The sequence below is a fragment of the Passer domesticus genome, chromosome 6 (genome assembly GCF_036417665.1).
Source record: "Passer domesticus isolate bPasDom1 chromosome 6, bPasDom1.hap1, whole genome shotgun sequence".
NCBI lineage: Eukaryota > Metazoa > Chordata > Aves > Passeriformes > Passeridae > Passer > Passer domesticus.
In genome coordinates, this window is record NC_087479.1 from 7,745,410 (window position 1) to 7,759,887 (window position 14,478).

Here is a 14,478-nt window from a genome sequence, read left to right on the forward strand (position 1 = left end):
TACCAGCCTGACTCACGGGGTGAAGTTGCCAATAAACGTCCCCACCCTTGAAACTGCTCTTGACTCACACAGGGGTGATGAGTGGGGAGCAGCACAAGCCTCGTGACCCATTCATGGAGCACGTAACACTTGTAGGGATGGGATCTCCCTGGGGTGGGAAATGTTCCTGGGACACACTGGTTTGGGCCCCCAAAAATGAAGGACAGGGATGGCTTCTCCAGCCACAGTCCAGCAGAGAGATTTTGCTTCCTCCAGCTCTGACCCCTCTCCTGAAATGCCTCATCCTCGGCAGGCTTGGAGGCTGTCAGGTTTTCTCTGTGCTTCCTAGATTGCTGCCCCTGTCCCCAGGAGCAGGGGCGGAATGCCACAGGCTGCATTCCCAAGTTCCTCTCCACAGAAATCAAACTCCTTGTTGCCTCTACGGCAGGAGTTCAGCTCCTTCCACATCAAAACTCAGCTCACCTGGAGCGTGTCGTGTCTTTTAAGATACTATTAAAACAAACTTTACAGGTTAAATGTTTTATTACCTCACAGTGAGCTGGTGAGCAGGCACTTGTGTTACACCATAAAAGAGCAGGGTTTGCCCAGAGTCCCCCCCAGTTATATCATGGTGGGCACCACGCTGGTGAGGGCGATGTCCCCCCCGATGCAGAGCTTGGTGACCTCGTTCAGCCTCTTCTCACGGAAGTTGTACTGCAGCAGATGTGCGTCATTCACGGCCACCTTGAAGTGATCCGTCTCACAAAGGACCTGCAGCTGAAATAAAAACCCCAGATCAGCCCCAAAACCCAGCTGGAATTGTTCCAGGAGAAGTTTTGAGCCACACACCCCGAGCAGGCTGGCACTGGCTGGAGGCTGCTGCCAGCTGAGTCCAGCCTGGGGCACGTGGAGGAGCTGCTGCAACACCAGCGACCTTTGCCTTCCCAAAACTCTCCTGTGCTCTCCCTCCTCCGTGTTTCAGCCCAGTTTCTGCCTCCTCATCCCTATGCCAGTCCCTCACAGCAAGACTCCACATTGTGAACCTCCTTTGCAGGTAAAAACACCTCGTGAGGAGCTGCCAGTAGGGAAAACACGTTACAGAAACCTGTCCGACCACTGTGCAGAACACCAGTGTAAATAAAGAGGGTTTCATAATCCATGGGGATACCAGAAGGGGGGAGAAGTTATGCCCTGGGCAGCTGGAGCTGCAGGAGGGAGTCAGAAGAGCTGTAGGGACAGCACGTGGGGTGGCTGCCCCAGAAACAGCCCTGGGAGCAGATTCCTGTGCAAAAGCAGCATTGTCCTTACACAGGTGTTGCTGCCCAAACCCTCTCAGTGCTTTTGGTGCACTGAGACTGAGCTGGGATGGGTTTTACTGGTACCTTGAAGGGTTTTCCAGCTTCAAATGGGAACCTGGGAGCTGTCCTCTCCTCCTTCCCCCAGGTATTTTGGAACATGGAATTGCAGACAATGACTTTCCTGTTGTCTTCGTTGAAGCGGGGGTTGAAGTGGAAGGCAACATCATTCCCTCTCTTGAAATCCAGTGAAAACCTGCAAAAACAATAATGGAGTTGCTGCTTTTGCCACAAAAGCCCTGAACTCTGTTACAGGGCTTCCTAAAAATAGCAGAGATAAAACCCCACAGACCCCATAGGGCAACAGGGCATTTACACGTTTGTTTGGTGCAATATTTGATATTACACCAGGCTGGGGTTATTCAGTAACAGAAATCAAATTCCAGCCCCCCTGCTCCACCCAGCAGTGCCCATGGAAGCCCCCCACCCTCGGAGCTGCTGGACCCCCCAGTACCTGTTTGGGTTGGGGTTCACAGTCCCAGTGATGGTGATGAGCAGCCGAGGGACGAGTCCTGCCTGCAGGGGCAGCTCAAAGGGGACTTTCTGGGAGACAACAGGCATTTGGTGTCAGCAGGAAACCATGTCAAAAGCCCAAAGCCACCCCTGGGGACAGCCAGCCCCAGGTCCCTCCCCTGGCCAAGCAAAATCAGCCACTGAGGGCACAAACCCTCGTCATGATGGAGCCCTTACCATTGGAGGGGTTGGTCCTCCCTGAGGAGCTGTTGGTCCTCCCTGGGGAGCTGTTGGTCCTCCCTGAGGAGCAGAAGGCCCAAACCCAGGGCCACTGGATGGTTGTCCTGGGGTAGGAAATGGCCCTGTTGCTGGTGGAGCTCCAGGGAATGCTCCAGGTGCCCCTGGATACGCTCCTGGTCCGGCTGGTCCTCCAGGATAAGCTCCAGGTGCTCCAGGATAAGCTCCTGGTGCTGCAGGGTATGCTCCAGGTCCTGGAGGACAGGTTCCTGGTGCTCCTGGATAGGCTCCAGGTGCTCCAGGGTATGCTCCAGGTGCTCCAGGGTAGGCTCCAGGTGCTCCAGGATACCCTGGGAAGGCACCAGGAGCTGCTGGTTGGTTGCCCCAGGAGGGCCAGCCCTGGGCTGGGGGCGCACAGGGGGCCGGGTTGTTGCTGTTGGCCAAGGCATCAGATAACTGGGGACAGAGGAGAGGACAAGGCTCAGCTGGGGGAGATTCCTGCTGGGGTCACACTGAGCTCTCCAAAGTCACAGGATCACAGAATAATGAGGTTGGAAGAGACCTCTAAGATTGAGTCCAACCTATGCCCTCACACCTCAACCAGTCTTTTTAAACATATCCAGAGATGGTGATTCCACCACCTCCCTGGGAAGAGCATTCCAGTGCTTTATTATTCTTTCAGTGAATTTTTTCCCCTAATATCCAACCTTTACCTCCCCTGACGTGGCTGAGACTGTGTCCTCTGGTTCTGTCAGTGCTCCTGGTGGAAGAGACCAACCCCACCTGTGTACAGCCTCCCTTCAGGAAGGTGTAGAGAGCAGTAAGGTCACCTCTGAGCCTCCTCTTCTCCAGGCCAAACAACCCCAGCTCCTTCAAACGTTCCTCACAGGGTTTGTGTTCCCAGCCCCTCACCAGCCTCACTGCCTCCTCTGCACAAAGCCCATCTTTGGTGGCCTGCAGCACGGCCCAGGGCAAGAGCTCAGCTCTCTGCTGCTCCCTGGGCTTTTCCAGAAAACTGCTGACAGAACTGGAGAGGGTTTGGGGATTGAGCAGCTTAGCAAGGACGTGTTCCCTCCCACGCCAGCCAAAGGTCTCTGCTTCAAGACCACAGCCCCCATGGCTTTTTAGAGAAATCCATACTTACAGAGAAACCGTCTGACATTTTTCCTAAAAAACAAACAAACAAGGAAGTGTCAGTCATTCTTAACCTGCCCCATCCAAAAACCAGAGAATTTTTGAGGGGATTTACAGTTTAGAGCGGCACTTGATGGGAATTGCTGAGTTGCCATCACGTACCTGCCCAGCAGAGCTGACAGCTCCGGTGCCAAAGAGCAAATCCTGGTCCAACACCTGTGGGATAAACGGGAGGCACTGCTGGGAGCAGCCTGGATGCTCTGGGCTGAACCCTCGGGATGAAATCCACCACTGAGCTCACGACACCCCCAGCGTTATTCACTTCCCCGGCCCTGAGGAGCCAGCCAGGGTTTCCATTTCCATACAAAAACCCCAAAGGGGATCCCCGGGGGCTGCAGGGGCAGCATCAGCGGGAGCTGTGCGGGAGCTGCAAACCCAGCACAGCACACAGGGGACACGCAGCCACCCTGTGACACACGGGATGGCCTGGCATGGGCACGGGAGGGTGGCAGCCACCCACACACGTCCCCTTTCTCCTCCCGTGCATCCACGGCTGTCCCATTCCTGCCGGGGGGCACCGTGGGAGGGACACGGCGGCTCCGGGCCAGCAGATAAAAGCTGCTTTGCGAGTTTTGTGAGTCCACAAACCCACAGCGAACACACACCTGCCTGTGCACAGGAATAGCCCCAGCTGGGCTCCTCCCATCAAAGGGAGCATTCATGAGAGAAGGAAAAAGGGAGAGCCAGAAATGAGGAAAGAAAAATTCCAAATTTAAAGCAGAGAAGGTGAATTCTCTTTGAAAGAAACATTCAGATGCACAAAGCAGGAAGTGTGGCCGCCCTGCCCTGGGAATAACAAACCCCCCAGGTTCACAGCTAGCAAATCACCCTCTCCCTGCAAAACATTAATTTTCCTGAGCCCACAGGGTTTTTAAGGCAGAAATCCAGTGGCCTGGAGTGTTTGAGCTGCCCATATCCCCCAAAGCTTTATTTGCCTTCTGGACTCTTCCTGAAGCAGGTGAAGACAGTGGGGCACACACAGCAAAGCAGGGGTGCACACACAGAAAAACCAGGAGGGCACACACAGCCAAACCAGGGGGGCACACACAGCCAGACCAGGGGTGCACACACAGCCAGGTCAGGGGGGCACACACAGCCAGGTCAGGGGGGCACACACAGCCAGACCAGGGGTGCACACACAGCCAGACCAGGGGTGCACACACAGCAAAGCAGGGGGGCACACACAGCCAGGTGAGGAGGGCACACACAGCCAGGTCAGGGGGGCACACACAGCCAGGTGAGGAGGGCACACACAGCCAGGTCAGGGGGGCACACACAGCCAGGTCAGGGGGGCACACACAGCCAAACCAGGGGGGCACACACAGCCAGACCAGGGGTGCACACACAGCAAAGCAGGGGGGCACACACAGCCAGGTGAGGAGGGCACACACAGCCAGACCAGGGGGGCACACACAGCCAGACTAGGGGGGCACACACAGCCAGGTGAGGAGGGCACACACAGCCAGGTCAGGGGGGCACACACAGCCAGGGAAGGGGGGCACACACAGCCAAACCAGGGGTGCACACACAGCCAGGTCAGGGGGGCACACACAGCCAAACCAGGGGTGCACACACAGCCAGGTCAGGGGGGCACACACAGCCAAACCAGGGGTGCACACACAGCCAGGTCAGGGGGGCACACACAGCCAGACCAGGGGGGCACACACAGCCAGGGAAGGGGTGCACACACAGCCAGGTCAGGGGGGCACACACAGCCAGACCAGGGGTGCACACACAGCCAGGTCAGGGGGGCACACACAGCCAGACCAGGGGGGCACACACAGCCAGACTAGGGGGGCACACACAGCCAGGTCAGGGGTGCACACACAGAAAAACCAGGGGGGCACACACAGCCAAACCAGGAGGGCACACACAGCCAGGTCAGGGGTGCACACACAGCCAGACCAGGGGGGCACACACAGCAAACCAGGGGTGCACACACAGCCAAGGAAGGGGTGCACACACAGCCAAACCAGGGGGGCACACACAGACAGGTCAGAGCCTTGTGCTGCTCCCTGTCCTGCATGATCCCCCTGGAGCGCCCTGGGAGCTGCAGCTTTGTTCCCTCAGGCCCCCAGGGGACAGACTGGCCTGAGCCTCGTGTCCCCCTCATGTCTGGGCAGTTTGGAGGCTGTACCCAAAACCCACGAATCCCCTGCCACCACTGATCCCCTGGCACCAGGCTTGGAGCCCAGTGTCACCTCTTCTCTGTCACTGCAGCGCTGCAGCTCCTGGAGCTCCCTGGAGATGCCCTCTGGGTTATCTCTGCTGCCATGGGGAGGGGTTATCCCCCCCCACCTTCTCCAGCAGCACCCAGTGATGGATTGCAGAGAGTCACAGCACCAGTGGGGCTGGAAAAGCCCTCTAAGCACATCCAATCCAACGATTCCCACAGCTTTGTGTCCCCAAGTGCCACATCCAGAGAGGTTTTAAATCTCTCCAGGGATGGGGGCTCCACCACTGCCCTGGGCAGCTGGGCCAGGGCTGGGCAAACATTTCCACGAAGGAATTTTCCTTAATATTCAGTTAAACTTCCTCTAGTTACTCCTCTAGTGCAACGTGGGGCCATTTCCCCATATCCTGTCTCTTGTTCCTGGGGAGCAGAGCCTGAATCCCTCCCAGACCCACCCTCCTGGAACAGAGTTGTGGAGAGTGAGAATGTCCCCCCGAGCCTCCTTTTCTCCAGGCTGAGCCCCCCCAGCTCCTTCATCCACTCCTCATCGAGGGCTTGAGCTCTGATTTCCAGCAGCATTTGGGCAGCTGAGCTCGAGCTCACCTGAGCTCTCCCTGCCCCAGCAGAGGATCAGCTGCAGAAACATCCCAGAGCTGACCCTAAACATCCCCTATGTTCACATCAAGTGGAAAAAAACTACTATTTGGGAAAGAAACACCAGTTCTCTCCCCTTTAGTGCTATTCCTACAGAATTCAAATAAACCTATTCACTCCTGCACATAACTGGCAGAATAGGAAAATAAAAGTATTTTTTACAGAAATAGAATAGAAAAATAGAAATAATAGAAAAATAAAAATAGAATAGAAAGAATAGAAAAACAAAAGCATTTCTCACAAAGTCCAGTCAGTATCTTCTGTCTTCCAATGCCAACTTATTACAACGGGCTTCTTTCCTCACCCTGCAAGGATTTTGGGGCACGGGCAGGACTGTCCAGCCGCCAGGAGCTGCAGACACCCCCGGAGCTGCCCCACAGTCACCACCCCTAAAGCCAGTGAGGGGTTTTTGGGCTGTCCAGCCGCCAGGAGCTGCAGACACCCCCGGAGCTGCCCCACAGTCACCACCCCTCCATCGCCCGGGCTCCCTCTCCGCGCTCCCCAAGCCGCACACCTCGCTGTCCCAGGGCACCAGCGCACCCCAAACCCTTCTTTCCCAAGGATTTTTGCGCCTTGTCCCCCTGCTCCCCGCGGGATCCCTCACCTGCGTGCGGCGGCTCTGCGCTCCCGCTGCGGGCCCCGCCCGGGGCGGTGCCGGGCCGGGCGGTGCCGGGCCGGGCGGGGCCGGGCCGGGACACCCGTGACAGCCCACGGGAGCCCCGCGGTTCCCCTCGCCCGCCGTGACACCACCAGCGGCGGGTGTTTACGGGCAGTATTTGGTTTTTCTCGCGGTTTGTTCCCGTTTTCCCCGCCCGGCCAGATGTTCTCCCTGCCAGATGTTTGCCCGCGTGGCTCAGGGCTCCATCCCCCCCCCCCCCCAGCTTTAGTGCAGCTCGGTAAAACACCAACTGGATTTTACATTCTGAGCATTTTCTCCTTCCCCACGAAAAAAAAAAAAAGGCAAAAAAAGCTTTGCTTTCGCCCGACGCAGAGGATGGGCTCTGGGAAGCTGTTGGGAGCAGCTGGAATTTCAACAAGCCAAATTTTATTTGAGGTTGAGGGTGAATCATCCCATGGGCTCCACGGCTTAAAGCAACGGAAAAGAACAAAGTGGTTTTGTGCTGAAATCCTGATCTGGGAGAAGGGAAAGGGAAGGGAAAGGGAAGGAAAAGAAATGAAGGGAGTCAGATGGAATGGAATGGAATAGACTGGACCGGATTAGAATCAAACAGAAGAGAGGATTTCAGTAGGAAGACACCCACAATGACCATGTAATCAACCTCCCTGAACAATTCAGGCTGACCAAAGGTTACCTCTAATTGGTGTCATTACAGAGGTGCAAACTGCTGCTTTTAGGCAGCAGCTCAGCTAAAGGGCTCAGCTACAGCTGATATCCAAAAAAAAAAGGCAAAAATCTGTTGACTTTGGCTCTGATTAATTTTAGTATAAACTCCTCTGGTTCAACTCTGCTTATCTTAAAAGATTTTGTCTATAAGAGGGCAGCCTCCTCTCCATCAGGGCTCCAGCCTGGATTTTAACACCCTTCAGCTTCATGTAACATTGTCACAGGGATTCAGACTAAACCTGAGGGTGTAAAAATGCCAGGGATGCCCGTGGGAATGGCTGGAAATTGAGTATTTCAGGGAAATATGTTTATTATACTTAATGTGTATTAAGTAATGGATATCAAGAATGTTAGTACCTAAGAAATGCACTTAATTAGGGAGTGCTGCTTCAGCTGCCTCTCACAGCACCCATCCCAGTAAACAGACACTGCAATATCCTTGGAGGTGTTTTAGGGCAAAGGGACTTGGAGAGGATTCAGGACAGTAAAGCTGAAGGATCCAGGGCATGAGGAGCTGCAGCTTCCTGAGCCTGTGGCTCAGACAGGGCTGTATGAATTCCTTAGAACACAGGTTTTTCCCTAAGACTCCCTCAAGATGTCTTTGGGAAGAGATTTTCATGGAAAACGTTTATTCCTATTTTCAGGATTTTGCTCAAAGGCTTCAAACATCAACCAAAAAGCTTTGCCTGCTTTTTTTTTTTCCTGCTCCAATGCCCTGAGGTTTGTACTTTCAGTTATACAAGACACAGACTTCACAGAATGAATGGGTTGGAAGAGACCTCAAAGACCATCGAGTCCAACCCAGCACATGATGATAAAGAAAAATATTTGACCAAAAGTCAGTGGATACAGAAATCAAACCCAGATCTAATTAATTCCTTAATTTAAACAACCCAAGCTGCAGCAAGGATGGTGAGTGAGGTTGGGTGGGGCTTGGAGCAGTGTGATCTGGTGGAAGGTGTCCCTGCCCAAAAATGGCCTTTGAGGTCCCTTCCAAGGCAAACCACTCCACAATTCCATGATTCAGCATCCACGGGGTGGGTGCTGGAGCCCTTTGCACACAGAGGTTGCTCCTCACCTGACCCATCCCATGGTGACTCACGGGACACCCAGGTGTGCCCACGGGTTTCACAGCTCTGCCTCCTGGGATGCAGGGAAGTGGAAGCTTGGTTTATTGCCAGGAGCCAGCAGAGCAGGGCTGGAACACCCCGGCTTTGAGGGAGATGTCAGACACAGATCTCCTCACTCACGGCCTTGTGATGCCTGGCCATGCAGCCCTGGCTCTTCCAAAGAGGGTAAACAATTAGTCATGCTTCAAAAATCAATATATTCCGTGGGTTTGAATTTTTTTAAGCACTTCCAAGTATCTTGTTTGCTTTAGAGAACCCTCAATGCAAAACAAAACCCTCCTTGGTACCGTGGATGATTTAAAGCCCCAGATTGCAAACCCAGGGGGTGGGAGATGGAGGAGCCACAGGGTGGATCAGCCATGAGACCTCCCCATTTCTGGGGAATGCGCTCCCAACTTGCCCTTCACTGCAGCCAAACACCCCAGGCACGAGTTGCTTTCCCCATTTTAGAATTCCCAGCATTTCCCCAATGGCAGGAGCCACATGATACCTGACAGTGCTGGGTCTGCTTGGGGGAGGTTGATGTTCCTCACTGCAGCTGGTGCAGGGCTGTGGAAAAACACCCCACTGCAATGGATAACTGATCTCCAAAGGTGAAATACCTTTAAAGCAGTCATTTGGATTACTGAATAACCTTAAAGCAGCAATGGAAAATAATAAACAGAAAGCTACTGCTCTCTTCCTGATGGTAAATTAATCAGAGGAAACCAATTGGAGGGCAAGAAGCTCCATGGCGTGAGAGATGCACTTCCCTTCCCAGAGCAGAACAGCCCACAGCCACATTTCCCTGCCTTGTGATTCCTGTGGCCTGATGTGTGTGGGACTGGCAGCACCCACAGCGTGCAATGTTTGGGCTGCAGATCTGCCTGGCACCATCCCAGAGTGCTAAATCCAGCCACCATCTCTGCCTGTGCAACCTCCCAGGCTGGGGAGCTGCGACAGCATCACCTCCTTTCTGTCTCAGAGCTGGGGATGAGGCTTTGAGGAGCATTTGGAGCCCCTCATGGCACTTCCCCGAGGTGTCTGCAGCTCCAGCCCTGAATTCTGGTGGCTGAGCCATCTCTGACTCTCCTCACAATAAAAAAGGGCATCACAGCAAAATCAGGCAATGGGAATCTCCTCTGTGACCCGCCAGACTTGAGCAATATCATCCCAGGACTTCTGAGAGCAGGGATGAAGAGTCCTCCTCCTGCTCCTCCTCCTCCTTTTCCTGCTGCCCTTTTGGGGGTTTGGTTCATTCCAGAGCTTCCTTGGCTGCATCACCATCTCCCCCTCCCCAAAGATCACTCTGCCCCAGCACTGGGGGAAAACTCCATCAGAGGAAGGCTGAGAACTTCAGCACCTCGAGTTTGATGGCAAAGAAAGGGAAACCAGTGGATAAGGAGCACCACCCCTGCTGCTCACATGAACCCTCATGCACCAGCAGGTCTGGGCTCGCTCCCTTTGTCCTCCTTTTATTCTTTCTATAAAGCACCAAAGAAAAACTCCTGCCTTTGGAGCTTCCTCCTCCTCCTGGAAAACTGCAGCTCACCCAGCCCCCTCCTGCCCCGGCAGCACCAGGAGAGCTGCAAGTCCACCCCAAAATTCTTCACCCAGCTTCTCATGCTGAGGCTGTAGATGAGCAAAGCCCTGCTAAGGCTTGAGGCTTTTACATGATTAAAGATGAGGAAACGAGAAGCACTTTGAGGCTGACATTCAGATCTGAGCAGAAGTTGCTTTTCGAGCGTTAAATGAGTCTCGTAGCAATTTGTGTCAACTGAGATTTTACAAAAGTCCTCACACTCCCCCTGGCTTTGAACTTGATAGAAATTCCATCCTCCTCTGCAGCCTGGCGCCCAGGGGCCCTTATGGAGCATCCTTCATGCAAATGTGATTAAATAACTGCAGCAGAAATGCCCACAGTGACCCCAAATGCTGGTGCAGGTGGGGCCAAAGCCCCCATGGCTCGTTGCCATCAAACCCAACACCTTGGTGCTTTCCTTGCCCACCCTCTGTGCTTGCCCAGCAGAAACTACTCCAGCCTAAAAAGCTGAGAGGAAAAGTGCTGTGCTGAAGGAAGGGATTTCATCAGTTCACTGAGGGCAGGGAAAACCCCCCTTGTCTCTGGGACAGATGCTCCATAAGGAGAGTAAAACCCCTGTGTGACACCACCCTGAGCACGTGGGGCTGGGAAAAACATGAAGGGCAAAGAAAGCCAGCACAGCACAGCCTCATCCAGCAGAAAGCCCCAGTACCAACCACTCTGAAGAATTTTAATAATACAGAGTTAAAGCCTCAGTACCAGCCACTCTGAAGAGTTTAAAACAATTTTATTACACAGCAATCACAGAATCTTTGAGGTTGGGAAACACTTTTAGGATGGCCAAATCCAGCCCCAATGGATGGGTTTTGCCAGATCTCAGGAAACCAGAGGAGAGGGAAAGGGAAGAGCTTTGGAGGAATCCTTTTTCCTTCTTTCCTGCACTAGATTTTTGCAGAGCACAGGAATCCATCCTGCTGTGAACCCTTACACTGAGCAGGGCCCACATTTAAACCTCCTGTGTTTGTGCTCTTCCTGCAGCAGCCAGAGGAACACAGGAGTTATTCCTGTGTTCTGGAGTTATGCTGGGAGTTATTCCTCAGGCAAAGTCTGCAAAGGTGCAGGTTAGAACAACCTCTCCCAGCAGCACCAGATGTCACTAAAATGTTGGTTTTGCCATTTTTTAATCAAGTTAAGTGTTAAAAATAATCAATAGCAGACACAGCCACCTCTCCCAGAGGCTTGGCAGGGCAGGTGGAGCAGCAGCAGAGCCCTCTGGTGATGAGCAGGATGCTGGAGGGGCAGCTACCAGCACTGAGAGCAAAATCCAGAGGAACTGCATCGTGCTTTGCTTTCACACAACACCCAAAAGCTCCTTTTTCCAACACCTTGTATTTTTTTTTTTTAACCCACTCAGAGCAGTTTTTCTTGATGTCACTGCACTCCCACTCTCCTTTTAGCAGCTCCCTACTCTGCCAGCCAGGACAGAGCCCCAGGGGAGGAGCATCAAGACAAGGATGGTGACAGTGGCAGCACAGAGCCATGAATGTGATCAGCCCAGCATTGCAGGTCGATGTGGTGTTGCTTTCTGAGGGGGAAACAGGACAGAATCCAGGCAGAAATGCAGAAATGCAAGCCTGGTGTGGAGCTGATGAGACTTTGAAGTACCTCGATTAAAAAACCTTCAAGATGAGCAACTCTGTCCTTGAGGAGTGCCAGCACACCCTGGCTTTACTGAGCTTGGCACGCAGGGAGAGCAGCACCAGGGTATTAAAGCAGTAATTTTCCCCACTTCAAGTGAATTTAAACTGTGATATTCTGCCATCTCTTTGCTGGAGGGTGTTGCCTGTAACTGAAGGGAACACGGGCAAATTGGAAACAACCCCTCTGAACCATTTCTGTCACACAAAGCACTGGAATGTGAAGGTTTCACATTGTGCAAATGAAGCAGGTTCCTTTGAAAAGGCACCACAGCACAGGGTTACTGTTCATGATCCTTTAACAGCTGAGAAAAGTGGAGTATCCTCACAAAACACCCTTGTTAGGACACTCTTCTGGGGTTCTCAGCACGGATCTACCCCAGGACAACACGGCATTCCTGAGCCAGGGGTGTCACAGAGCATCCTGAGTGGGAAGGGACCCACAAGGGTCAGAGCCCAGCTCCTGGTCTGCATTCCCTGAGGAGCCTGGGCAGTGCCCAGCACCCTCTGGGAGAAAAAACTTTCTGTGATATCCAACCTGAACCCACTCTGGCACAACTTCATGCATTCCCCATTCACGCCAAGCCCAGAAATTCCTAAATGAAATCCAGTGTCTTTTGTCATCTCCTGAATTTATTTCAAGAATGGATAAATTCCATATTTGCTTTTAACCAGGCATAAAACTGCATTACTTTCTGAGAGTGATGTGTGATTCTGGTGGGAAGGGATACTGGGAGGTTCCTAGTTCCCACTTGGAATGAAACTGAGCTGATGCAGGAGTTTAGGGTTTAATTGCTAGAGGAATTCCCTCCCCGAATCACAAGAAGATGAATGTGCAAGAGCAGGTAAGATCTTGCACAGCCAGCAGGAGGAGGACCTGAAATGAAACCCGAGGTGTGCCAAGGGCTGCTCAACACAGCCCTTCCCTGTCTTGTCATGAGAAAGTTGGGAACACAGGAACACAGGCACTGTGATTTTATCTCCTTGTCTCTCATTTAACAGGGAGGGTTCCCTTTGGAAACTGATAACAGGGAGCAGAACTGCTCCTGCTGCTGCACTGACTCCCCTTGCCACTGACCTGGGTGTAACTCAGCTCCCGATCTGCTGCTCAGGGGATACAAAGTCCCACTGTTATCCAACAGGACAACCAGGGAATCTCTGAAACAAAAGTATCACAGAATCCCAGGATGGTTTGGGTTGGAAGAGGCCTTAGAGACCATTCAATTCCACCCCTGCCACTAGACCAGGTTGTTCCAAGCCCCATCCAACCTGGCCTTGGACAATTCCAGAGATGGGGCAGCCACAGCTTCCGTGGGAAACCTGCTTCCAACAAACCTGAGAGATCCTGCAGGCAAGGGTGACCAAAAATATGTTCCCTCTCTGTTACCAGCTGGCATTTTTAGTTAACTCATTCCACTGACCTGTGAGAGCAGAGGAAAAGTTACAGCAGCTCATCCCACTGCATCAACCTTGGAAATGGGAGAACTGGGCCGGCAGTGAGCGGAACAGGGGAGCATCCCAGCAGTGGAGGCACCATCCCTCTCCAGCCCTGGGTCCCACAGGGTGCCCAGGGATGGTGGCTGTGGGTGCAGAGCTCACTCCCCTGCGTGCCACAAACACCTACACCACCCACCCAGGGACACACCTGGGTCCAAGCCCTCTTGGGATGCCCCTGCAGCTGTGTCTGGGATGAGCAGAACACCCCAGTGGGACACTGGGAGTTATTCCTCCCAGTTGGAAGCTTTGGGTGAAAGCTGAAACTTGTGTTATTTAATTTCCCAGCTGACACTCAGACACCAGGGCCTGGTGGCTGTTTGGTGTGTATGGAATTGCCCTCTAACTGCAATTCTGAGCTTCACTTAAGACACGGGGCAGCCAATATTAATAAAAATACACATGGACCATTCCATCCTTCCACAGATGCCAAAGGCTCTCACTGCACTGAGGCTCAGGCCACCCTTCCTATGGAGGTGGGAGGGGGCCCTGCCCACAGCAGGGGTGGAATGAGGTGGTTTTTAAGGCCCCTTCCAACCCAAACCACCCTGTGATCACCATCCCTTTCCTGGGATCACAGTTTGGACTGGCTGGGCAGGGACTCCATTGACTGGGCACAGCAATGGAGCTGGGCTCACCCACAGGAGTTTGGGCACCTTCCTTCACAGGAGGGGAGCAGAACTGACACACCCACAGCTGGATGAACCCTGCACTGAGCACTCTGCAGCACCCCTGAGCAGCTTTTACTCCTAAGAATTATATGAACATCACTTAGAACCACTGAATCTTCAGGTCGGAGAAGCCCTCTAAGAGAGAGTCCAACCCTTCCCCCAGCACTGCCAAGGCCACCACTGACCCCTGTCCCCAAGTGCCACATCCACATGGCTCTAAAATCCCTCCAGGGATGGGGACTCCACCCCTGCCCTGGGCAGCTGTGCCAGGGCTGGACCATTCTTTCCAAGAGGAAGTTTTTTATGACATCCAATCTAAACCTCCCCTGCTGCAGTTTAATTCCCTCTCATCCTGCCCCTTGTTCCCGGGAGCAGATCCCAGACTGCACCCAGGGAGTTGTGCAGAGGACAAGGTCCCCCCTGAGCCTCCTTTTCTCCAGGCTGAGCCCCTTCCCAGCTCCCTCCCCTAGGACATGGTCCCTCAAAAATACTCAGCTGAAGTTTTCTGGGTCTGCAGGGCAGCAATTAACACAGCTGGATCTGCATGGCCACGTCTTTACTGATGCACAGGAGT

General features: G+C 53.4%; 1 protein-coding gene across 3 annotated transcripts; it reads right to left on the minus strand.

Moving 5' to 3' along the window:
* Positions 1-490: 490 nt before the first annotated feature.
* Positions 491-6,716, minus strand: LGALS3 (galectin 3). Of its 3 annotated transcripts, none has more exons than XM_064423079.1 (7): positions 6,650-6,716; positions 3,321-3,374; positions 3,169-3,191; positions 2,025-2,480; positions 1,789-1,877; positions 1,362-1,530; positions 491-756 (listed from the first exon to the last, which is right to left on the minus strand). In XM_064423079.1, the coding sequence occupies exons 3-7, from the start codon at positions 3,184-3,186 to the stop codon at positions 601-603; spliced, it is 888 nt and encodes a 295-aa protein (XP_064279149.1). In that variant the 5' UTR covers positions 3,187-3,191; positions 3,321-3,374; positions 6,650-6,716; the 3' UTR covers positions 491-600. The 3 variants fall into 3 exon arrangements, with proteins under 3 accessions (XP_064279149.1, XP_064279151.1, XP_064279150.1); XM_064423081.1 differs by lacking the exon at positions 6,650-6,716 and adding an exon at positions 6,560-6,629; XM_064423080.1 differs by lacking the exon at positions 6,650-6,716 and adding an exon at positions 6,287-6,438.
* Positions 6,717-14,478: the final 7,762 nt, after the last annotated feature.